The sequence below is a fragment of the Cornus florida genome, unplaced genomic scaffold (genome assembly GCF_030987335.1).
Source record: "Cornus florida cultivar Cherokee Brave unplaced genomic scaffold, ASM3098733v1 CherokeeBrave_3.0.0_Hap2_Chr05, whole genome shotgun sequence".
NCBI lineage: Eukaryota > Viridiplantae > Streptophyta > Magnoliopsida > Cornales > Cornaceae > Cornus > Cornus florida.
Window position 1 is genome coordinate 42,949,296 of NW_026775575.1, and position 26,856 is coordinate 42,976,151.

At 35.6% G+C, this 26,856-nt stretch overlaps 2 protein-coding genes across 2 annotated transcripts; both read left to right on the forward strand.

The window, feature by feature from the left end:
- Positions 1-678: 678 nt before the first annotated feature.
- Positions 679-10,040, forward strand: LOC132306376 (BTB/POZ and MATH domain-containing protein 5-like). The gene is made up of 5 exons (XM_059803752.1): positions 679-1,321; positions 2,449-2,794; positions 2,918-3,194; positions 8,613-8,735; positions 9,521-10,040. The coding sequence occupies exons 1-4, from the start codon at positions 927-929 to the stop codon at positions 8,675-8,677; spliced, it is 1,083 nt and encodes a 360-aa protein (XP_059659735.1). The 5' UTR covers positions 679-926; the 3' UTR covers positions 8,678-8,735; positions 9,521-10,040.
- Positions 10,041-24,888: 14,848 nt separating this feature from the next.
- On the forward strand, positions 24,889-26,828 carry LOC132310123 (cation/calcium exchanger 1-like). Its single transcript, XM_059808351.1, has one exon. The coding sequence runs from the start codon at positions 24,889-24,891 to the stop codon at positions 26,644-26,646; it is 1,758 nt and encodes a 585-aa protein (XP_059664334.1). The 3' UTR covers positions 26,647-26,828.
- The last annotated feature ends 28 nt before the right edge of the window (positions 26,829-26,856 follow it).

The window sequence follows — 26,856 nt, forward strand, 5'->3', positions numbered from 1 at the left end:
GGTGTTAGTGGTAAAAGGTGGTGGTGAAAAGCGGTGGGTAATGGTGAAAGTCGGTGGCGATGATGGTGGTGGAAGGCGATAGTAGTGGTGATGGTGATGAAAGTTGGAGGTGATTGTGGTGGAAGGTAGTGGTAGCTTTTGGACTTAAAACATGAGTATTTTTTGAGAAGTTGACCTTTAAAAAAAAATTAACTTGGGAATGGAATAGCCATTCCATAGGTTTAATTGTTGAATGAATTTTCATTCCAATAGAATAGTCATTTTCACTTTAAATTGCATACAAAATAAAATAATGGTTGGAACGGGCACTCCATTCCATTCCTACACACCAAACGCAACATTGTATTTAGTGTGCATGAATGGAATGTCTATTTCAATCATTTATTTCTTTGGTATATAATTTAAAATAGAAATGATCATCCCATTTGAAACAAAATTTATTTCTAAAAATAAAAATTCATTTCACAACTGAACCTACAAAATGATCATTCCATTCCCACATAAATCACCACCACAGCTACCTTTGACAGCCACCAACACCACTATTTTTCACCACCGCCTCCCAACACAACCGTTACGGAAATGGCTCAAGGGAGACTGACTGATTGGGGGGTTTTATTAGTCTTATTAGCCGAATAAAGTTTTTGTTTGTGGTCCTCACGTGACGTTCATCCAACAACCCGCGTGAGAGAGGCAACACAAAAAAAAATCCAAGAAAAGCGGTCGCATTTTCTAGAGAGAGAAAAACCCTAAATTCTCTCTCATTAGTCATAACCCGAAAATCCTAGGTACTCTCAAATTCTCTGAAAAATCTCACTGACTCACCTCAATCTCTCTCCTAATTCGTCAAATTCACTTCCGCATCAACAAATTCAACCGTTTAATCTCACAAACCTCCCATGAACGTAGTTTCAAACGTCTGAACAATGTCGGACACCGCCACAGCCGATACGAACCTCCTGGTGTCGCCGACGAGGTCGAGGTCGGTGACCGAGACCGTGAACGGCTCGCACCGGTTCGTAATCCAAGGCTACTCTCTGGCCAAAGGCATGGGCATAGGGAAGCACATCGCGAGCGACAATTTCACGGTGGGAGGGTATCAGTGGGCCATATATTTCTACCCAGATGGGAAGAACCCCGAGGACAATTCGACGTACGTCTCGGTTTTCATCGCCTTGGCGAGCGAGGGAACTGATGTGAGGGCGTTGTTTGAATTGACTTTGGTTGATCAGAGTGGGAAGGGAAAGCATAAGGTTCATAGCCATTTTGATCGGTCACTCGAAAGCGGGCCGTATACATTGAAGTACAGAGGCAGCATGTGGTGAGTTTGTAACTATATCCTATATTGTATTTTGCTTAATTATGTGGGTAGTTTTGTTATGTGTTCATTACGTGGTTATGATGTTGTGATTACACTGTTTTTGTTTGGAATCTTTTCGTAGAAATTCCAAGTTATAGAATGGTATCATATGGGTTTTATATTATGATCATATTTACCTTTCTAGTGAAGCCCAAATGTACTTCTATGTTAATTCTGAAAATCATCCTAATTATGTTGGTTGTTCAAATGTATTGGGAGTGTAATACTACTAGAAAGTTAGATATATTGAGAATGTCTTGAGAACTGATTTGGTTTTCACGATGAGTTGTATACTTTAAATGTGGATATGAAGTTTCTTTTGTTGAGTCATTATGGTTTGCATTCAGAAATAGCAGGATTAATGTGAAAATGCTGGTCTTTGCTGACAAAAAAAGTCACATAGGGAGGACATCCTATACTGGTTTGTTGATTTAAGCATACCAGTCTTTTTTATTTTTTGAGTTACCAACTTTATGATGTACTGCAAATTGGTATAGTTCTCCACTTGTTAGCCAACATGAATAATTTTGGACAATTGTTGTTATTTCTCAAACTTAAGATATGAAAACCTGATGCTCACACGGGCCAACACGGAAAACCCGATAGTTCTCATGGGCATACTCAGGTTTAATATTAAAATGACAAATCAACAACCTTTACACAATTACACTATTTTTTCCATCCTCGTTATGTAACTCCCATTTTATAAATATCTAGGATCAAAATCCTTTACATAGAAACATTTAAAAGATAATCCTCAGAAGGAAATGCCAACCTATCTCACATTTATGCTTATAAACTTGTAATTTGCATCCAACACAAATTTGTTAGTGTACATAAGAAAGTTATAACACCATTGACAATATTGATTATGATCAAACAATCTTTATATGCTTCTGGTAATCCTCAAAAAATACAATTAGTTATAAGAAATATGATTAGAGTTGGAGAGGGAGAATGTATAGAAGATACAGGTGTGCCACATGTCATCCATGCACAAAGCTAGTTCATCCAGATATTCCACTATTCCTTCAACATCATGCAAATCTTACAGACACTAATTTGGTTCTTCTTGTGCTATTTTATAGGGGATACAAGCGTTTCTTCAGAAGAGCTTTGCTTGAAACTTCAGATTATCTTAAAGACGATTGTTTGAAAATCAATTGTACTGTTGGAGTTGTAGTTTCTGCAATTGACTGTTCAAGATTGCACTCAATTCATGTCCCAGATTCGGATATTGGTGCACATTTTAGTATGCTATTGGAAAATATGGAAGGTTCTGATGTTACATTCAATGTGGCTGGGGAAATATTTCATGCTCATAAGTTGGTATTGGCTGCTCGATCCCCTGTATTTCGATCTGATTTTTTTGATGGATCAGATTGTGACAATCAGGAGATTGTTGTTTCAGATATGGAACCCAAGGTTTTTAAGGTGAAGTTAACCTATTCTATTTTTGCATCTTGGTTGATCATATTTTTGGTATTCTTAATGTCTTGTGCACAATTTCTTCATTATTGCTATTCTTGGGTTGTAAAAAATACTTTGATGTGACAGGCTATGTTGCACTTTATATATAGAGATGATCTTATGGAAGATGAGTTGGTAGCTTCTAGTTCGTCATGTGTATCCTCTGTATCTGACACATTAACAGCAAAGTTGTTAGCAGCAGCTGATAAGTATGATTTGATGAGACTTAGAGGAAGGTGTGAGTCTCATCTCTGCCAAGATATATCTGTTAATTCTGTTGCAGAAACTCTAGCTTTGGCAGATCGTTATAATGCCACAGAACTAAAAGCTGTCTGCCTTAGATTTGCAGCTGAAAACCTTGCAGGTAAATATCTTACTTTCAATCTTGTAATGCTTTGAGAAGTATAGTATTAGAGTTTAATGAATTTTATTGAATATTCAAAGGTGATTTCGTATGAGTAATGGGATATAAATGAGATTTTAAGGCGTTAGTAGCACTATCAATGTATTAATTTGTGCTTTGCACTAAATTTTTGGCTGCAAATGCATATTAAAATTTAAAACTAAAAAATAAACATGTCATACTCACAAAAACATACACTAATTTACATCAAGGATTATATACTCTTACTTAGTTGACTTATCAAAAAATAATATTCTCTTACTTATTTGCTTGTTTTTCTTTTTTAAATAAATTTTCAATACTTCTCAATGGAATTTACTAATTTTCTGATTTTTAAGTCACTTTATTGTTAATTGTATTTTATGCAAAACAAATGTATATTAGTATATATGCATTATATGAAATATGTTTATATCTTTATGTTATACACAGACATTTGTAGTTAACTAAAAATTTCAAAATTTACAAATTAATCTCTGAGTTCAAAAACACCTGGAACATAAATTTATCGAAAAATTTGAAGTGTTTATTATTATTTTTTTTTTTAAATTGAAATTTTAATTTTTTATGTTGATTTGTAAACGCATGATAGGGTGGCGGCTTGGTTCTCTCTACTTCGCTCTTAAGAGTTGGAAAAATGAGAGAGTCAAAGCTAAAATAGGATTTCTAGATGCAGGCCAAAAATCATGGCTGTCCTAGTTGTGACTTGGCCGAGGTTCGGCAGTATCGACCCAGTCTCAGCTGAGACAACAATGATGATATTTGTTCTGGCCGAATCTCGGCCTAACTCGGTCGAGTGAGCTGAGATTCGGCTGTATCGGTTAAGTTAGACCTTGGCCTGACTCGAACTCAGTTGAGTTTGAGTTGAATCGGCCTAGTAGGAGATGATCATGTTTTGAACTGTGTCCAAAATTTCATGGAAGAACTATGATATATATATATATATATATATATATATATATATATATATATATATGCGTGTATTCAGGCAGTTTATACATACATCAAAACAAACAATATGCCTACATTCTTATTAGGTTATAGGTGGGGGAGAGATCAGAGATGTAAAACATGACTTTGGTTCTAGATGTGATCGAGTTACTGCCCCAAAGTTACCTTATTATACCTTATGTTCATTAGTTTTTTTAAATTACCCCTCTTATTTTGAATATGATCAGCCAAAATGCTTTATAAACTATACTTGGTTTTTCTCTACACTTCATTTTGATATCTGAGACTTTTGAGGAATTGGTTTATCGTATAGGCTTTTTAGCTTGCTGTTGTTATTTGCTGCTATATTGCCCATGATCTTCCCATCATCTCAACATTACCACTATCTTTTCCCTCATTCTTTTGTTGGTTTCCCTCTTCTCTCCCCACTTTTGACCGTTAACAGGATAAATTTATGCATTTAGTATGAAACAACGTCATTTATATATGTGATGGTATGGCTCGAATTTGATGCTGGGTTGCGTTGCGATCCAATTACCCAGCCCCTGAGGAAATTTTTTGACCCATTTTTTTGCTTGCGGGTGGTGGACCTTATTTACTACCCTCTTGTAGCCCGATATATAAGGGTGCTTAGGGTTTGGAGTGGGATTATTGAGAGATTCTGAAAATCGCAGAAAAGAGAGAGAGAGCGTGATTTGGGCTTGGGGGCTAGAACTTGTAATCTCCAAATTTTCGCAGAGTGAATTCTTTCACCGGATCTTCACCGAGGACGTAGGCTTTGCCAAACCACGCTAAATCTTTGTGTTCTTTGTGTGTGTCGTGCATATTTTTGTTATTTGGTTCGTGGTTGTTTGTCGCAACAATATATATATATATTCACATTAAGAATGAATTGACATTTTATGCATTTAGTATATTTTTTATGAAACAATTTCATATATATATTTATTTTAAAAATGAAGTGACATTACATAATGAGAATATAAGGAATTCTTCTATCATAGGCAGTCAAATCCAACAACCAAACCACTAGAAAGAAGTAAAAGAAAAGCATTTGCATTTAATATGATGCCAACTTGCTGAAAGAAATAAAACAAAAGGTTGTTCATTTAGTATGATCCACTCATATTCCTTCACATTAATGGGTTTCTAGTTTATTTTTTTCTTTTATGGTAGGAAAGGGCATAGAAAGAATTAAAACGAAAAGTATGTGTGTTTAGGATGATACTAATCCGATGGGAAAGTGTTAACATAAAAATTTGTACATTTATTATGATCCCCTCATATTCCTTCACACTTTTGTGTCCATAGTTTAATTTATTTTTCATTTATAGTAGGATTGTTGGAGTTGATGTGACGGTCTAGAGAATGAGGAATCACTTTAACTATAACAGTATCACAAACAAATAGAAGCCTAAGTGGAAGTTTGAACTGTCAAGCGAGGGGCCCCTTGAGGGCTTGAGGAATAGAGTGGGGACAACTGTTGTAATCTTTGATAGAGTGAAGTTAGCTTAGTGTTAAATGTTCTCTTGGGTTTTCGGATGGTGTAAATGAAACATTTACTCTATTTATACTAGACCAGTCCAAGGCAAAGACCGTGGGTGAAGGGGATGGCCCACCGGTCCTTGGTCAAATGAGGATGCTGACTATTTGAAGGCTCAAGTTGGAATGTCTGTTCCATCAAGGCAAAAGAGGGGCTAAAAACATTTAATAATGTGACCTGACTAAGTAAGTCTTGCATTAAATGCGAGGGTTTTGGGGCTTGCTTCACTCGAGGGTTTTGGGGCTTGCTTCCTTCGTGACAGGCCAAAGAGGACACTGCACTTCCTTGAGCCACGGTGGTGTCCCTTTGACAGTTTGACGTCCCTCGAACCTTAGCTGCCAAGACAATACTCCCCAAGGGACCCATATTGAGGAAGGGAGCTTCTGGAGGGCCTTTGGTACTTTTTTTCAGGGTTTGCCTTCATTGCTTTCTTTGAGGGTCTGCCTTCGTTGCTCTCCTTCGAGGTCTGCCCGGGTGCATACCCTTGGAGGATCAAGGTTTGTTCGCAGAGAAACTCTTCGGAGGATCAAGCTTGATCTGTATAGAGGAGGTTTTCGATAATTAAAGTACCGTTTCAGAGGGTCTTAGGGATTCCGATGAAGCTTCAGTTCCATTGGTGGTCACACCTGTGACAATTGGTAATCAAAATTTTTAGTAAGAGAGCAATTGAAGTGGCTAACCATAGAAAAAGAGAGAGCTAGAGTGATTGAGATCTAGAGCCGACGAATAGATTCCCACGATTTGCCCCGATGTGCGAGGGCTCTCTTACGAGTCCTCGCACATAATGCTTTTAATTGACATTTCTTTTTCCATCAATGCACCATCTTGATTTCTTGTTCGTCTTAAAGTTTTTTTTTAAAAAGTTTTTAGCTGCGTGTCAAGTGTTTATTGGTGGAGAATGGGGTCTCCGTTGATTAATGGGTATTATTCATCCATTATTGCCTCATACTAGCTATACGAAGAGGACTTTAAAATTTCCTTTTTAGCTTCTTTTGGAAGACATTCCTTGGTTCCCCATAAAAAGGATACTTTGCATGAGTTCTTCAATCTATTTTTGTTACTTCTTTCATGACCTATTTATACTTTTGAGACTAGGGCACCTTTGGATCTGCCTTTGCCTCGGCGTGGTCATCGTCACACTTTCCCTTAGTCTCACAACACAATAGTTCAGGCAGTTCGAGAGTCACCATGGGACTAGCCGTCCTACGCTACTCAAACACCTCCATGTGCTGTTGTCTCCTTGTAGCTTCGAATGCCACTGTGGTAGCGTCTTCTCACCAAATTAACGCCTCCCAACGCAAAGCTCCTTGTGGCTCAGGCGTTGCTTTGGGCCTTTGCTCCCTCTCAGCTTGAGCGCCACGGCTCCTACTTCCTCTTTAAATATTGCGGCTGCACTTGCTTTGCATCAGAGTTTCCTCTCTCATGTGCTGCGGCTCGAAGGGGTCTTTTTCGTGCTCATCGTGCTTCGGGGGGTTCCTTCATCACCTTGCGGCAGCTTGCTGCTTCAAGACCCTCACCCTGTTCTTCAAAAGGTTTCTTCAAATTGAAGGGTACATAGGGAACTTCAGATTTTGTGAGCTTGGGTTGTATTAGTGGCTTATGGATTTATTTGTGATCAGATGAGCTTGATTGTTATGTGGTTTTCTTATGTGACCTTAAGTGGGTTTAGATTAGTTTTAAGGTGTTCCTAATATTGAAGTATTAGCCCCTGTAGGAGTAGATATCCTTTAGTTTATATACTTTGTGTTTCTGATATGCGTGTGTGGAATTTGCCAGGCAACAAGGGCATTTGAGCCCCTTTTCTTTAGCTTATGGTTAATTTTGGTATCTTTTTACACCTAGGGATAAGTTTGCATCACAGAATCCCTAAGAGCACCTATAGCTATTGAAAAAACACTCTTAATTTCTCTTAGCAGCTACTGGAACTCCTGAGGAATTGTGTGATGCTATTCGACTAGTTGTGGTGAATTGATTCTTGAATATTTTTCTTCTTTCTAATTTAATTTCATCATCGTCATCTTTGCCTTTATCCCATAGAGATGGGGTTGGCCACATGAATTCTCTTTTTCGATTCTTTTCTATCATATCTCTTAAGTTTAGATCTTTCTAATTTAATTTGTTGCAATAAATTATTTTTCAGTCAAGATCAACTCCTATATTCTTAACTTTTAGCTTTGAATTCTAATACATTTGAGATCATTTCTATCTTGTGCAACTTAAATGTCGAAGATTTAAAGGCTTACTTGTGGTTGGTATATGGTGGGAACCATGGTTATGCAAATACAATGGATTGTAGTGTTGTACGATCCTAAGGTTGAAAATTATCAAATCTTTCCAGACTGAATGAAAAATCGTGGAGGGGTAGGACTGTAGTGGGTTGCCCCAAGATCATTTAGGATAATAACACCACCATGGGATTGTAGCAAGATTGCACCATGTATATAAAATTAATTTATATAATCTTATTATGGGTACTTGAAAGTTGAAACTGTCTTTCATGTTTTCATCACAAGTTTTGGTTGTTACGTCAAACATAATTGGGGTGATTGTGCTTAGGAATTGTCTTTGGTTTGTTTTTATATAAAAAGGTATTTTTTGTACTATAAAACTTATTGTAAGGAGAAACATGAGAATAAGGATTTGAAATTTGGTCTTTCATGCATTCCATTTGCAACTTGTAAATGGCATTATGTTAGGGTTCTATCTTCTGAACTATATTTTTAAATCTACTTGGACGAACTTTGTTTTCACATATATGTTCCATATGTTTGTAATAAAATTTGTATATTTTTTAATGTGTTCTAGGCTTAATTCTGTTTTTTTTTTTTTGGAAATTCTTTATTTATAAATATCACTATTTTAGTATTTTGTTCCTTCTTTTGTAGAATCTTTCGATCCTCGATGCGATTCTATGATCCCAACTTATGAACCCCCCATTGATCCAACATAGAGTCATAGTCTGAACGATCTTGGTGGGAATTTATCACAAGTGTGGTTTGGCTAGAGAGGTAGGTGATTCCCATTATTTCATGGAGCATATTGCGCTCTTCTTGATTTTTTGAAAATAGAAACTTGCAAAAAATTTGTGAAGTATTGGTAGAATTATGTAGGCAAGTATTTCAAATGAGGCAACATAAATTATTTTAAGGTCTCAACTCCTTAATAGTTCCATTCATCCCATTCTTTTTTAACTGGGCTTTTGTTTTGTGGTGTGATTGGGGGAGAGGGGATCATCATAGTTATCTAAATGTGGGTTCTCGCCTATTTTAAGAGAGAAAAAATGTGGTTTCTGAGTGAACCACTTTTTTTTTTTTTTCCTAATTGGTACTCACACACACTTGTCTCTTTTGAGACTTGAACCTCTGACCTCTCTTTGGGAAGTAAGAGGCTGATACCGCTGGGCCATTGGCCCGTTGGTAATTGCTCACAGATGATCTATTTACGGGGTGTGGGCGCTGTTATAATTGCATTTGCTGGGCTAAGTAGATAAGAAAGTGAATCATGGTTCTTTTGTGGGTTATGTGGATACACTGTACCAACTTTCTTTCAATCATGTGCTACTTGGAGTCTCTATAAATGGATTTCTTGATATTAATGGAATTTTTGGCCATAAAATAAATTTGAGTTGAGAAATAACACCTAGTGAACTTCATATAATTTATTTTTCTTTAGAGCAGCCCTTGAAATTTGCTTGATTCTATCAATAAATTTCCCATGCATTACTAGGAAAAGAAAATAAAAAAATTCCCGTGCATAACTTTTTCTTATACTCTGTTTCGCCTTTTTGTTGCAGCTGTAATGCGATCAGACGGCTTTGAATACCTAAGGGAAAATTGTCCTTCGCTGCAGTCAGAGCTCCTGAAGACAGTAGCTGGTTGTGAGGAGGATTGTAGCAGCGGAGGGGGAAAGTCCCGAAGCGTCTGGGCCCAACTTTCAGATGGTGGTGACACCAATGGCAGGAGGGTCAGGCAAAGAACATGATTGTGTAGAAAATTGATAAATTGTTGTTATTGTATTATGATGACCAAAAAAGGGAAAAAAAAAAAAGAAAAAGAAAAAGAAAAAGAAAAAGAAAAAAGAGAAAAGTCGATTGTATCAAATGAAATGCAAAAATGAAAATAAGAACATTTTTTTTTCTTAATTTTTCTTGTATGTTCTTCTTGCTTGCTGTAGTAATAGCAGCAAACTGAATATTGTTGTATTGTTGGTTTATGCTGTGTTTGCTAATGGATTAAATGTATCAGGATTTTGTTCTTGAAAATTCTCAGTACTGTTCATAATTTATAAACTGAAGATTGTGGTTTTATTTTGTACTCCTTTTAGGCTTGATGCTTATGCTTCATTCATCTTGTTATTTCTGTATTGACATTTCGGAGCCATTTATATTGACATTTCTGGCATATATATTCAGTGATATTTGTATGCTTTGTCAACCAGCCTGACTGCAGAGCTAGTAGAGTCAACCAGAAGCTTTGGGATTGCTTTGAAAGCGGACCACTAAACCCACCGAATATATAATGTCAGGCCTTGAAGCTGTGAGATACAATATACTTCCAATAATAGACTTGTAAAGGGTTGAGGGAGACAGTAACTTGTGATGATCTGAACATGAGATGCTCTGATGCCACCCGTGACATTCCGAATTTTCACCAACTCGGATATGTCAATGTGATCCGAAAGTTGACCCAATAACGGATTCAGAATGCGGAAGCGAAAACAAAGAAAACAAGATTCCTAGGAATAAACGGTGTCCCAATAATGCTAGAGTGACTTTCCATGAAGTCACAGAGTTTAAAAAAAAACAAAATGCGGAAGAGATATTTTTAGACATCGAAAAATTAACGAAGATAGACTCAAGAAACATTTGATTCGAAGTCTGGACGGAGGAGAACGAGCGAAAATAAAAAAGGGTGACAGTCACGGCCAAAAGGGCACCGGGGCCAAGCCCCATGCGCGCACCGCATGTGCACGCCCTTGCGCGCCAGTGTAAAGTTGGTATTAGGGCACATGCTCAAAAATCCGAATAGATACCTAAACCGATCAAAATGCGCAATTCAAGTACTATATGTTGGTGGAATTAATTTTCTTGCATTGTGATTTATTTTGCATACCAATAATGTGGTAAACCCAAAAACCCGCTCAACATAGAGGTATGTGTCGGCTTGCAGACCTGTTTTATCACTTGCAAAAAATAACAGTGGGCCATTTGAGACTTGCAGTGGTAATTTGTGAAATGTGTCTACGAGTATTTATTTAATATATATATATAAAAGTTATATGAAACTTAAAATTTAGAAACCTAATAAAGATGTATTAAAAAAAAAAAAAAAAAAAAACTTAAATGTTTGAAGTGAAATAGAATTGATTAAGAAAATCCAGGCAATGTGGGCATTGAACCTTGTCAATTGATTTTGATTAGCATGAGACGTGATTTTTCAGAACGGATGTGAATGACTGAAGAGAATTGACTTGACATGAAGAGAGAGAGAGCCTTCGTCATGTTTAAAATGGTGCCCTCTTACGTCGTGTCTAATTCTTTTTCACACTAAAGTAGTATTTACAGTTTATCCTAAATTACGTTATTATATATATATATTTAAAAAATTTGACAAAGATCATTCCTAATTCTTTGATCTTTCCCAATTCCTAAACTCTTTGTAGACTGTGAAAAATTAGTATTGACATTATATTATAACTAATATATTATATTGCAAATATTTGTTAACCTAAAAATCACATAACTCATGTGTAGTTTGTCTAAATCTCATGACGGATAAGTGTAATTTATCTATTGTGCAAATATTTGTTAATTTGAAAATTGACATGAGTCATGTGAATTTTTGCCATTATATTAGAACTAATACATAAATCATGTATAATTTGCTTAAACCTCACCGTAGGTTAGTGTAATTTATCTTATTGTGCAAATATTTGTTAACTTAAAAATTTACAAGACCATGTGTAATTTGTTCAGACCTTAGGGTAGGTAAGTGTAATTTATCTTATTGTCCTTTTTCTAGAATATAGTTATAAGCCTGCCGGAAAGAAAACATTAAAACGTGTTGTTGAAGACACAGTGTTAAAATTTAAGGAAATTCAAAAATAATAATCGCTAAACAGTTATTCATGTATAATTTGTTCAAATTTTTAAAAAAATATGTGTAATTTACCTTTTATTGAATGAAATTTTATTTTATTTTATATTTTTTAAGAATGTTAAATTAAAATTTAGACGTGCGAAAACTTGACGTTGAGTTTAAAAGAAAAATAAAAAAATAGAGAGCTACGAAGGCGTTCACTTTTAATAGACAGATGAAAGTGAGTTAAAAATGATAGTCTGTTGTAATTCCAACTGGGATAAGACAGGTTAAGAGTATCTTAAATTCAGCTAAGTTCAACCGACATAATTGACTTGAACAATGCAAGTTTGTTTATAGAACTTCCATCAAGACATTTATCGCGTGATAACGACAAATTTGAAATTACAAGACCGAACGGGTTTTCTTCGTGTTATAATGAGGATTATAACAGGACACATCATTTTGAATATAATAATAGCATTATTGTTGTGACTATAGATCGCATTATTTATTAAAAGCTTGTCAACTATCAATATTTGAGAACCACGTGGCAGTACCGATCCCGGTGCCTTTTGGAATCATCAACAACATCTGACCCACGCTTAACATAATCACTTCACGGTGATCCGCATCTTCTAGTGATTAAACACAATTTCTTATCACTCATGTTGGTCCTAGCTTGTATACTTCATGGTTTGCTTCTCTTTTCTTTCAAAAAGGGGCTCTTATGTCCAATTCTGTTATATCCCACTTCTGGTATGCCCTGATGTCCAGAGGATGTGGGTCAATTCCGTTGCAGCTTTTTTCTCAATAAATTTGGAATTTGTTTTTCAATTTATTTATTTATTTATTATTTCATGATTTGTTTATCTTTGTATTGTCATTTATGACACTCTTTGTAAATGTCGTATGACTATTTTTCTTATTGACTGGATGAAAAAAAAAAAAAATATATATCTACAGGATGGTTCAAGGGCTACATTGTGATTGTCTTTACATATGAAGACCTTTAAAAGTCATTTGAGAAGGCACACTATATATCATATCTTCTAACAGGATGAAATTGTTAAAAGCATGCTCACAGGCGCTACTCTGATATGTCTTTCCATCTCTTATATGAACAAGGGTAGAATGGTACTTTCCAGTGTGTATCAGTCCATTGCAAGGCTGTTGATTGTATCTAAGAATTCATGTCACAGGAAAATTCTATTTTATTCTGGTTTATTATATACATTCTGGTCATAGTCCTTCTTAGGGACACCTCAGTAATTTTACACATATGAGTGACCATTTCATACATGCCTGGTGTACTGCATTGTGTCACAACGCACATAATTCAGGTCTTTCAGATATTACTACAGGCTGCTTTACAAGTTGTATACCTTACCGATAGTTTTCCTATAGAGGGGTAACTTGGTATTTCTATGTGAAACTCATATACTTTGTGCTTAGGGATGCACACAGTTTGACTTGAACTGTTTGAAAGTTTTTTTTTTTTTTTAACCAAATCATTTCTAAATGTCTTAAAAAACTTGGAATCAAATCGAACCATTTGACCAGAGAAACCGAACCAAACTAAACTAAAAGAAATCGATTTTAGTTCGGTTTGGTTTCACGATTCCTTTTTAATTTTTTTTTTTTTTCAAAAATATTAATATTTCAAAATTTAAATGCATAACAATAAACTAATTTAACTCATAAGTGAATACATTTAAAATTACTAATATATTCAGAACTTTTAATTTATTATTTAATGTCACTTATGAAGTGAACACATTCAAAACTACTAATAGTAAAGATGAGTTAATTTTTTTAACCTCCTAATTTAAGACGATTTATCTTTTCTGCTTCGAACGTGTAACATACTGAGTAGTACCACCTATAATGTGATGCAATATTACAAGATTTTGCATCAACCAAGAGGGAATCGCCACTGTGTTACAGGATATTGCTAAATATTCTTATGGATAAAGAAATCAATAACATGTCACTGCATTCTGATTCATATTTCATAGCACTGTTAATTAAAAAAAGACAAATTGATTGAGACCCACCACTTACATTTGTGATGGGGAATAATCCTCCAAATCTGGTGGTGGTAATCTCAGTTTTCTATCAATTTAAAATCAATTTAAATGATAAATGTAATATAATTATTCATTTGCTAATCAACGAGTCAGTGGTCTAGCGGTATCAGGTCTTTACTTTTTAAAGGAGGTATGTGTGTGTGAGTGCCAACTAGGAGAAAAAAATACCTATTTGATAGTTTATTGAAGTTATCACCAATATGCTATAAAAAGGTAAAATAAAAAATATACAGGTTCTTGTGATGCAAAGATACGTGAGTCACCCCTAACTATTAGCCTATGCCCAAAACAATAAAGGGTACAAAGCCAAACCAAACCGTTAGTAAACCAAATCAAACTGTCCGATCTAGTTCGGTCCTGTTTGAATTTTCGATTCGACCGGATTTTTGTGTACCCCTACCTGTGTTTGCACCCTAAAATATCTATATTTTTTTAATTTGACAACACGGCATGGGCCATTTGATAAGGAAAATTATTTTATTATTCAAAAAGGAAATAAAAGTTGAAGTTTACTACTTTTATACTCCCACGTAAAGACATATACAATTGCCAATTTAAAAGAAAGTGGTATGTGTGAAGTGACTTGCGAAGGCACCCGTTTGTTAGATGATGCTAATGAAAAAAATGGTAAGTATGAACAATTTTGGTTCAATTTAAATTCAAATAGTGGAGATTTGAATTTAAACCATGTGAAGGCTCCAACTGCTAAATAACTTCCTTCAACCGCTTTGGGATGTTTACATAAGACGCTGGAAAAGACGTTGCAAGAGGTCCCCGACCAAACAAATTCTGTATTTTCTTTATTAAAATGTAGTCTTTACTTGCTGTATTTCTTTGTACTTCTTTCCATTGGAGTAATTTACTGTTAGTGTTAGCATCAAATTCTTGTTCTTGTATAAGGATAGCATCAAATTCTTGTTCTTGTATAAGGATTCCTATTTATGAAATAAATCTGGACACTAGGACTTCAATGTCTCCTCCAAAGTTTATTTTGTAAGTATGTTTGGGATGAGTGAATGCTTGGATATTTTCCATTGTCTCCTTTATTTATTCCACCATTGTTATTGTTAAAAGTCCTCTTCATTGAGGCGCTAAAGAACCTAAAGGAAGGGGCCAACCTTGCCTTCCAACAATCGTCTGATTCCATCTAGAGGCCGATTTGCTGATTCGGTCGCATGCAAGGATAGTTTGGCTATCCATTTAACACTTTAGGGCAAAACAGACCCTGGGACGCCCCTGAAAAAATTAGAGCCAAACAATTAGCACGCCCGATGGGACTTCTTTAGAAGCATAAAAAATTAGAAGCGCTGAAGTGTTAAAATCAGAGGCGCTGAAAATCTAAAATGCTGAAGTGTAGAAATTCAAAGGTGCTAGAAATCAGAAAAATTGAAAGTATTAAAATAAGAAGTGCTGGAGATCAGAAAATCAGAAATGCTGAAAATAAAAGAAATCAGAGGCGTTGAAAACCAGAAGCACTGAAATTTCTGGATTTACATTATGACGATTTCATCATGTGATTTTCATGAAATTCGTAAAGCAATTGACCATTTGCACTATTCAATTAAAAAACTTTTGTGATTCACTTTCCGCTTTAGGGGCAAAATCATATCATCAGAATATGTGTCGATCACAGTGTAGGGTTAATACACCACCACAAGTTTCAGTGCCTCACAATTATTTCTATTAGCCTCAGCACTTTTAGCCGCTCTAACAATAATAGATATATTATTAGTATCGATCACACACGACACCAACGATTCCACTACCATGAGTTCATCCACAAGCACCGATGGAGTACAAAGCCGATCAACAAAAAGTTGGTGTAGAAATCAACGAGCATATTTGAGGCCTAAAACTTCAACATTTCAGCCCAATCCAAAGCCGTTTATGTGAAAGGTTGATCAGGAGTGGTCAGACAAAAAACGGTCGATTTCAGATATCGATCAGAAACGGTCAAAAGAAAAATGGTCGATTCCATATGTCCATCAGGAATGGCCAAAAGAAAAGGGGTCAATTTTAGAGGTCAATCAGAAAACGAACTTTGAGAAAATAGAGAAGCCATTGAAAGAAGCGCCAATCATTTTGATCAGTCAAAAGCATTGTCTCAAATGCAGGAAGGACTAGAAGTTTTCCGCAGCTAAAGACGAAAAGGAGATAATCAACCAACATGAAAAATCCGAATTGACCTCTATATTAAAGATTGCTAGCATCACTAAGTTTCTTTCTCCAACAAGAAAGAAACAACAAAATCAACACCCTATGGCAGATAGACTAACTTGGCCATGTGAGGCAACCCATTCGGCCTCAAGAAGGCTAAAAAGGTCGAAAGAATTTTCATTCGATCTTGGCGGCAACAAGTAACAAGGTGCTGATAAAAAATTGGCCTAAGGACTGCCATAGTGTGAAAGGCTAATTTATAATGCAAAAGGCCGAATTTGTTACTAGATTCAGCATCAGTCGAAAGCAGTTCTAGAGCGGTCGAAAGACGCCATAAAATGTGCTAATGAATTAGAAGAAGATGGGATAGAGGCTCGGCCCCTTAAAAATGCTCTTTCGTAAATTGTCCAAGTGTGGTGTTATGCCGAATATTAAAATGGTCGATTTTCAGTGGCTGATTTAGAGCAGTCGATTCTTAGTGACCGATTTAAATTACGATTAATCAGCTCTTAATTCAATCCGATCTCATTTTTAAAGAGCTGGGAGGGGGGAGGGGGGGGAGGGGGGGGAGGGGCATTGTTTGCACCCAAAAATAATTTTTCTAATTCGGTAACATGGTATTGGCTAATTATTAAGAAAAATTATTTTATTATTCAAAAAGGAAATAAAAGTTACAATCCAGTCTGACTCACCACGTGTCTATATGACTGAGTGAAGCTCAGTTTGTAGAAGGCAATATGTTTTCAAACATTTACAATTCGGATTGGAAAAACCATCCTAATTTCTCATGGAGAAGTCTAGCCATTGGAACATTAGCTCTTCCACCTCAAGTACCTCAGATGCAAGGCAATTATTAATCTCAAGTTTAGACTTCAAATCCTCCAGGGTTCACTCCTATGAATGCCTTCAGTCAACCTCAATAATTCTTATCAATGCTCGAGGCAAAGATGACAAAGCAGTTAAAGCCAACTAATCAACTTGTGCAGTCTAATTTTCAATCCCTTGCCAAGTTAGAGATTCAAGTTGGCCAACTAGTTCAAACCTTGAATAGATGAAAGGATGGCAAGCTTCCTAGTCAACCAGTGGCTAACCCAAGAGGAGTACGGGTAATTGATGACATTATTGGCCAAGAGGTTCACCATGAACAAGTGCAAACAATTACTACTCTAAGAAGTGGTAAGAGAGTTGAAAATAAGGTGGAAGAAGAGGAAGCAAGGAAGGATGAAAATTGGAAGAAAAGACTTGAAGAAAAAAAGGAGCGTAATGAAGAAGCATGAGAAGCATCTCCAACTACTGAGCCATCTCATGAGCAGAGGCATGCAATTATGCCATTCCCTCAGAGACTACAAGAAACATCAAAGATGGGGGACCAATCAGGCAAACTTCAGGACATAATTGAGATATTCAAGCAGGTGAAGATTAATCTCCCGTTACTCGATGCAATTCAACAAATTCCAGCTTACACCAAATTTTGAAAGATCTGTGTACTCAGAAGAGGTGTTTAAAAAGTAATGTTCCTCAGAAGGTGCTACTTACCAAGCAAGTGAGTTCAATAATCCAGCACTACACCGCTCCAAAGTTTAAAGATTCAGGCGCTTTAACAATTTCATGCACAATAGGGAACCATCAAGTGGAGCGAGCCCTTCTAGATTTGGGTGCAAGTGTAAACCTTCTTCCTTATTCGGTTTACTTGCAACTTGGATTAGGAGAATTGAAGTCTACCTTAGTAATTCTCTAATTGGAAGATAGGTCAACCAAGCAGTCTCGTGGGATCATCGAAGATGTGATCATCAAAGTAGATAAATTCTACTTCTCGGTGGATTTTATTGTGCTAGATACTGAGACAGTTCCAGAGTCAAGGAGGCACATTCCATTAATCATTGGTCATCCATTCCTTGTGACAGCAAAAGCAAGCATAAATTGTAGGACTAGCTTCATGGGCTTATCTTTTGGCAATATGAAGGTTCGCTTAAATATTTTCAATGCCAGTCAATGCCCTTCAGACAATAATGATTGTTTTCTTATTGATGCCATCGATGAATGTGTTGAAGAGATGGCTCCACTTGCCTTAATAAAAGATCCACTGGAAGCATGCCTATCTTACTTTGATGCCGAATCATTTAATGTTTAGAAAAATATTGAAGAGGTGAATACTATGCTTGATATGACCAGTATGCATAAAATTCCACCATGGAAGATTCCTATTTAGCTACTTCCATAATTGTCAAGTAAACCACCTACACCATCTTTAGAGTCTCTACCAGAGCTAGAGCTAGAGCTAAAGCCCTAACCCTCTCATCTGAAATATGCATTTCTTGGGCTAGAAAATACTCTTCCAGTACTTATTTCAGCAAAATTATCACACATACAAGAGGAGAAGCTGCTGGTGATACTGGCTACTCATCGAGAAGCTATTGGCCGGAGTGTGGCTGATCTCAAAGGGATTGATCCCTCGGTGTGTATGCATCGGATTTTCTTGTAAGAAGACTCCAAACCTTCGTAAGAAGCACAGAGGCGTTAAATTCGAACATGAATGAGGTAGTCAAGTTTTTAGATACGGGCTAGAGAGTGGCATTACGTCTAGCTAGATACATTAAACTTAGAATTTGATGGGGGCATCGTATCCATTGTAGATTAATTTTTATTTTATTTTCCTTTTTGTAGTGTCGATTAGGTTTTATTTAGGATATGTTATTTATTTAGAATAGTTTAGATTTTTCTTTGGAATTTATTTATTTTGGGCAGTGGCTGTTTTAAGCTCTTTTGGGCACAACACTTCAAAATTTCTTTTCCACTCTCCTAACCCACTTCTACATCCTTTCCCAATCCTTATATATCTATCTTCTTCCAATCTTTCAACTTCCCATTCACCAATTTACCTCTTCCTAAACCCATTACACTACCTTCCACATAAACCCACTTTCCTACCCCCATTAGAAATCCTTCCTTCACTATACCCACTTTCATTTCTTCTTCCTTCCCTACCTTATATATCCCTTGATTGTTCCTCTACTTGGCATTCACCATACCCACTTTCCTTGCTATTAGTTTATTACTAATCTTTTGTGCAGAGCATTTATATGATTATTTGGTGAGTGAGGTGACCAAACTCCGAGCTGAAATTCAAATCCATCAGGATCAGAGGTCCATGATGGACATGATGCGTGTTCTTATGATTCACAACGGGCTTAATCCCGATGCTCCGCCACCTCATTTTTAACTATCCTGTTAGGTGTTTTTGTTTTTTTTTAGTTGTTATTTTTCTTGCTTTTGATTTTTGCCCAGTGAGGACACTGTCCAATTCAAGTTTGGGGGTATAGAATCTAGAGTCTAGTTTAATTTTCAATTCTTTTTCTTTGGCATATTGATTTTAATTTATGTATTTGAGAATTGTTGAGAAGATTAAGACACTTAAGTAATTTTTAAAATTATCTTCTGAGATAGTCCTAAATTCCTAATATTCGTGTTTTACTTTATATGGGTTCCATTATCTAGTATGATAGGAATTTTAGTATTTGTTAGTCCTTGATGGATTTCATATGCACACTAGAATTTTATCTATACGGTATTTGTATTTTTAGTTGAATTCTGATGACAATGGATGAATATGAATTAGTAAACTTTGAAGGTTATTACTATGGCATAAAAAAAAAAAGAAGAAAGAAAAATCTAAACGCTTTCATGGAGTATCGGGTCTCATGTCTCATAAGCATAAAGTGTTTGCATGAAGAAGTGGGGGATAAGGATAAGGGAAAAAAAAAAAAAAAAAGGAAAAGAAGAAATTGAAATAAATTGATTTGGTTTGTTTAAGTTTGTAGCCTAGTTGACTTGAGCAATTAAGTCATTGGAGGTGTCTTTACACCTAATACTCTAAGATTGTCGGGTCTGGGAGTTATTGGCTGAAAACTTGTTACATGAGTCCTCTAGAAAGCTTAATATATCGTACATTGCACAACCAATCAATACAATGTGTGTGAGAGAGAAAAAAATATTTTGCAATAGAAAATAACTTGAGAAGGGATTTGAGGAATTGAAGATATAGAAGTTGGGTTCAATTGAAAATACATTATTACATAAATAATTTGTTAGTTCACAAATTTCAAAACATTGGGGATTGATTTTTGCTGTTATTCTTATTGTAAAAGTGTGTGGGAAACATTGGGATGAAGTATGAAAATAGGGACTAAGGAGTATTGTCAGTTGTTAATTTTTAAAGTACTTTTGTGTAGTCTTTCCTTTGATTATTGTGATGATATGAGAATAAGTTGATTGCCGAATGATTGAATTGTTTTGTATGTTTGTGGGTATCATCTCTGGAAATCCCCACGAGACTTCACTTGTTCACTAGGGGTAACCTAAGGGTTTAAAAGGCTTGTTGCATAAGCTAACTGTAATCGTGATTCCCACGAAATAAGCCTTTATGTTTCTTTAGTTTTATTGCTATGGGACTACCAATATGTAAGTTTGGGGGTGTATTAAGTGCTGAATGTTGTACATTTTAACCCCTTAACTTGTATGTTTTATTCTCTTAGTAATAATTTATTTGTGATTTTATATTGTTTTATTGTTTTTATTTATTTTAGGGCTTTAATTGTAAAATCAGTCAAGACCAGTGATTCCAATCTTTAAAAGATGACATTCCGTGGGATCAAGTAATGTTGAAGATTCAAGCCTAATTAGACTTAGAAAAAAGTCCAAGAGAAGCTACAAGTTGATGAGAATGGAAAGAAGAAGAAAAGGAAGAATCCTTCTCCAATTATGAAACTTTCTCCAAAGTTGGTAACTTGAACTCATTTTGATAATCTGTCTGTATCTCTTTCCTTGAGTGTCAAAACAACTAAATTCCCACCATTGTTGAAAGGACATTTGAAGAGCTATAATTTTGTATTTCACAAGGAATTCAGATTACAGCTGTTTACCTTGTCAAAATTGGGCTGGAAGTCTGTACAAATTTTGGAGTCCTTGTTTGGCAGAATTTCCATATATGTCTTCTATGTGAAAAAGGGAACTTTAGGGCTGATCTTCTCTTATTTAAAGGGAGTTCTCTACATCATTAGAGAATCATATAGAGTAGCTTGTGGCTGAGATCAGAGGAGAAACATTCAGAAGAAAGAAGGGATCAATCCATAGTAGTGGAGATGTTTTCCTCAACCATGAAGAATTCTATTTCAGTCATGCTTGGCTAAATGCTTTGCTAGGGTTGTGATGTAGCCTTAGCTTAACACCACTGTTTTGATTGTATTTATTTTTTAGAGAACAATTATTATCATGCATGATTGTGTAATCTATATGATTTTTAATTGACTTTTCAATTAAAGTTTTAATTCAATTACAAAGTGCTTTTCTATGTTGTCTTAGATATTTGAATCTTGTGATTGAATACAACTCATTCACTTCTTGTAGTTGTGAATGAGATGGTTATACAATGTTTTTTCTTTGAATATAATGTTAGAGATTTTATAGATTATGCTTAGAAAAGATAGACCATACTACACCCTAGAGTAAAGTAGTTAAGTAGATGGTTTATGCCAATCGAAGATAGTCCATGCTTAGCTTATATTATATTATCTTCTAGCTGAATTAATATATGCTTGTAGCCATGATTAATTCCTTATGCATGCTATATATATATCTCTAATAAATTGATGCAATTGACTGGTATTGCGACGTTAGTGGTGAAGTCATGCCCAAAGTTCTCTCTCTCTATTTTCTACATCTTATTTAATCATTATTCTCATTTTATTTTTCTACTTAGTTAATCTAGAATAAATCATCATAATTTGGTTATCCTACTTTCAAGTTAATTTAGAATTTGGGAAAATTGTTGACAAACTTCATTAACACAAGTCCTTTGGGTACGACACCTTTACAAGTAAGCCCTATCTATAAAGATTCGTGCATTTGTGAGTGGTACATATAAATCTCACAAGAAGTTTTTGGCGCCGTTGTCGGGGACTTGTTTTAGTTCTTGATAGATTATATTAAATTCTATAATTAATTTCAATTAGGATCTTACTAGCACGCGTCACCTTCTTCTTCAGCAATTCCCAGTCTTCCTCTTCATTGTGTCGGCAACCATAACCCTTCACCGCCGCAGAATCCACAACTATCATTGACGGCGAGTTCGAGAAGCCGGCGTGAACGTAATGTCGGCAAGCTTGTGATGATGTGCTTGAACGATGAGCAAAGAAGAAGGAGCAACCGATCGGCTGTGGGTTTGATGGGGAAGGCGAGTTGCAGTTGGTCTTCTCTGGTTCGGGTGGCCAGTGGCGAAAAGATGATTGCATCTGTGAGAAGCTGATGACGCGTGGCTGCCTGAATTTTGTGGGTGAGTTTGGAAATTGTCTAAAATGGTAATTTTAAATTGCCTAAATTTCTTTAATATTATTTCATTTTATTGACAAGAGGGTATTCATGTCTTTTTATTCGAACATGGGGTATATTTGCACCAAATTGATAGGATAAAGGGGTTTATACCACATAGAAATTTTTTTACACTATATCGATAGTAAAGGGAATTTTTTTGCACTTAATCCAAACTTAAATTATACATAAAATTATAACTTGATTAACACGTTTTGACAAATAAAATTTTCAAATACAAAAACTATTTCTCACATTTCAAAGTTCCATTAATTCTTTCAATTTGTTCTCTTAGTCCATCAATAGCATTGTTGAATGTTGATAATGCCCAATAAAAAATATCTTTAATTAGAGCATTGTATAGAATAATGGCAACAAAACAAACATTATTAGCGTGATACATGGTTAGATTAGCCACCACACACAAACATACCTGATAACCCAGCAAGTGATATAGGCTACGGCTCTGTTGATGCAAAACCATTAGGCATTTCATAGACCTCTCTATCACTGATTTGACCAATACTATCTCTTTCAGTCCCTTCCTTTATCTTTGTAAAGGTACTTGCACTGTATTTCGTCATTTAAAACCTTGGAATCATATATATTATTAACACTTAATAATTTTTCAGATGTATTTCTGTGGGTCATACTGTTTTTCCTCATTTAAAAGCTTGGAATCATATATATTATTAACACTTAATAATTTTTCAGATGTCTTTCTGTGGGTCATTCACCGTCTCTCTACCAGGCATATCTAGGGTAATTGCATCTGGGGCAAGTGCTTTCTTGATAAGGGAAAGAAAGATAAGCTAAATTGAACCTCAAATAACATGACAAATCTAATTCAAACCACGCAACTGTCACTCAGAAATAAATGACACTGCCTGACAAATCTATCCACACACACATATTTAAATTATTTTTTCTGAATGAATCTATCCACATATTGGTTGTCAATGGAAAATATATATATATATATATATATATATATATATATATATATATATGTATGTATTTTTTCCAAAAGAAAAAAAAAAGTTAGCCTACTAAACAACACTAGACTAAGATATACCATGTGGAGTCCAATGAATACATCGACAAAATGACTCATCATGTGTAATTTATTTATTTTTTTTCGTGATTTATATCACCATTTTTTTCTTTCTTATGGGGCTACACTTTAACTTCATAATTACATGTATTATATGAATGGAAAGGAGGCTTATTGAATCAAGGTTCTATAAGAAGTGCGGGGCGTGCGTGAGACCAAATTAAAATTAAGGACTCTTGTTGATCTCTGAAGCTAATTGTTATGGATGGACGATTATGTATTTATTTAAAAGTTTAAGTTGTTGAGTAGTGCTATATATCCATTCATTTATACATACTTCAATTCTCATTCAAATTTGATATGAGACAAGTCCCATTTGTAACACTACTAAATCTTTAAGTATTTCTCAGATTTGAATATCCTTCCTCCAAACCCCACTAACTACTAACCATTCTTGGGTTAGTAATAATAATAATAATAAAGGTTCTATTAGTTTTTAGAAGATGTTAGAGATATATAGTGTGGGACTCAACTCAACGCAACTAATGAAATTTTATCAGGATGAATGTCACAATTTTTTTTTTTTTTTTGATGGCTCCTCCACTTAATTTCATTTTATTACATTATGTTACCACGAAGGTTACTTAATTAAGATATTAGGATATTACTCAGTAACCTAATCGATAAAATGTTTAACACTCCGAACGAATGATGTTTGAGTCATCTTTTTCTCTCTAATTTATCGGGATAAAAAAGCGAGTAATTAGACAAATTTATTTTTTTATTTTCTTTAAATCAATATTAATTATTACTTTGAATTCTAAATTCTACTGTATTAAATGAAATACAATTATCGAAGCTATGTAATCTAGTGATATATATTCTACCTCTGCTGGAGAGTATGGACAAATAGATGCTTGAATTTCTTGCATTTAAAAAAAAAAGAAAAGAAATTTGACTAGACAATAATTTTATCGAATATTCTTTTTTATTTTATTTTAACATGGAATATTCTTTCAATCCACAACATTTATTTCATATGATCAAATGGAATTGACTCAAGAAAAAAAAAAAAAAAAAAAAAAAAAACTTATCTTTCGTATTAATTTGACTACCTTTTTCAATTTGAATAACATTATTCTTATTTCTGTACATACATCTTCTTCTATACAAAATTTTCTGCTTACCGGCTGTGGTGTGATAGCCCAGTTGGTTGATTGTTGGTGTTTGTTGCCAAATGGCTCAGGTTCGAGTCCCCATCCCATATATGGCAGTTGCTTTAGCTTTTTTTTTTTTATTTAAAAAATTTAATTTCCTGCTTACCTCATGTGTATATGTGTTGCTTGTCTATGTCTCCAAATATTATATAAACTACATTTCATTCCCCATTCTGTTTGTCAGTCTCTCTTAAGTTTTGTAGATGGCTGGGTTCCAGTCCATGCACAGAGACAAGTGTCTGAGTCTCTTTCTCAACATATGCTTCCTCTTCCTACTCTCCTGCCTCACAACCCATCTCTGTTCATCCAATTCTGATTCCATCAACCAATTCAAAGCATCAAATTTGATTGCAATATTGAATCACAATCAGATCCCAGATGATGATATAGGTTGCAAAGCTCTCCACAACCACCATGACCACCAAGAAAAGTGCTCATATGTCAAGACTCACAACAGGTGTCAACCCACAGGCTACATACCCTATCTCCACCTCTTTTATTGCACTTTTAGCCCACTTTTGGGTCACACCCTGTTCATCCTCTGGCTCATATTGCTGTTCTATCTGTTGGGTGACACAGCTGCCAATTACTTCTGCTCTTCATTGGAAGGCTTGTCAATGGTCTTGAATCTCTCTCCAACCATAGCTGGTGTCACTCTTCTCTCTCTAGGGAATGGAGCCCCTGACCTCTTTGCTGGTGTGGCTTCTTTCATGGGTGATGGCACTAAAGATGTGGGGTTGAATAGCATCTTGGGTGGTGTTTTTTTTGTGTCCACCATTGTGGTTGGTGTCATAAGCCTCTGTGTCCATGGTAAAACAATTGACAAGTCTAGTTTCATAAGAGATGTTCTCTTTTTCCTTCTCTCTCTCTCTTGCTTGCTTGTGATCATTGGTCTAGGAGAGATCAACTTGTGGGGTGCTATTTGCTTTCTCTCTCTGTACTTCATATATGTGTTGTTTGTCTCTGTCTCAGAGATGTGTGCTAAGAGGGAGAAAGAAGAGGAAGTGAATGATGGGTGTCATGTGTTGCCTCTAACTAGTAATTTTCTTGAGGAGTCTGAGTTGGGAGTGCCTTTGTTGGGTTGTTTGGATGATGAGAAACCCATTTTAGTGGATCAAGAAAATAGTGGAATAAGGTGTTTTGATCTCAAATCTTCAACTGTTTCTTTAATTGGGACTCTCTTGGACATTCTAGAGCTGCCTCTTTTGTTACCAAGAAGGCTGACTATTCCAGTCATTTCTGAGGAGAGATGGTCAAAGCCATTTGCAGTTATATCAGTTACAATAGCTCCTCTTTTACTAGCTTTCATTTGGGATTCTCATGGTTCAAGACCAAGCTTGATGGTATATGCAATCGGTGGAGTGGTTGGAGTTATTATTGGGGTTCTTGCATTTTTCACTACAGAGAGGTCTGGCCCACCAAGGAAGTGTTTGTTGTGTTGGCTTGGCGGAGGGTTCTTGATGAGCATCACTTGGACATATTTTTTGGCTCAGGAGCTGATCTCTCTGTTGGTTTCATTTGGTCTCATATTAGGGATAAGCCCTTCAATTTTAGGGCTCACTATCCTTGCTTGGGGCAATTCTCTTGGGGATTTGGTAGCCAATGTAACAATGGCTAAAAATGGTGGGCCAGGTGGGGCCCAGATTGCCATTTCTGGCTGTTATGCAGGGCCAACATTCAACACCTTGGTGGGCTTGGGCTTGTCACTTGCTTTCTCAGCCTGGTCTGTGTATCCATTCAACTATGTCATCCCTAGAGACCCTTTTGTCTATGAAACCATGGGTTTCCTAGTGGCTGGCTTGCTTTGGGCCCTTGTGATCCTGCCCAAGAACAATATGAGGCTGGATAGGTTCTTAGGTTGCGGGCTCTTGGTTATATATTTGTGCTTTCTCTCTCTTAAATTGGCAAGAACTCTTGGCGTAGTGCAACTAAAGGTGTCCCCTTCCTGTTTCAAACCCTAGGAATCTCTCTCTCTCAGTTTGTAAATTTTCATGTTTTATATGTATATATTCTCACAGTAGCACTTTCTAGGCCATGCAATGGATTGTATGCTTGGCAATTGAAAAGCTATCAGTATTTCTATTTATTTTTTATTTGTTATTTATTTTATTATTAATAAATTGAAATAAATTTTATTTGATCATGTACAAATTCTCCCACAACTCGTATTC

What these genes read in the sequence shown, in the direction of transcription:
- LOC132306376 (XM_059803752.1), top strand. Translation starts at nt 927, where the DNA reads ATGTCGGACACCGCCACAGCCGATACGAACCTCCTGGTGTCGCCGACG. An exon ending in AAGTACAGAGGCAGCATGTG is followed by an intron (nt 1,322 to 2,448) that starts GTGAGTTTGTAA and finishes GCTATTTTATAG; the next exon opens with GGGATACAAGCGTTTCTTCA. An exon ending in TGGAACCCAAGGTTTTTAAG is followed by an intron (nt 2,795 to 2,917) that starts GTGAAGTTAACC and finishes TTGATGTGACAG; the next exon opens with GCTATGTTGCACTTTATATA.
- LOC132310123 (XM_059808351.1), top strand. Translation starts at nt 24,889, where the DNA reads ATGGCTGGGTTCCAGTCCATGCACAGAGACAAGTGTCTGAGTCTCTTT.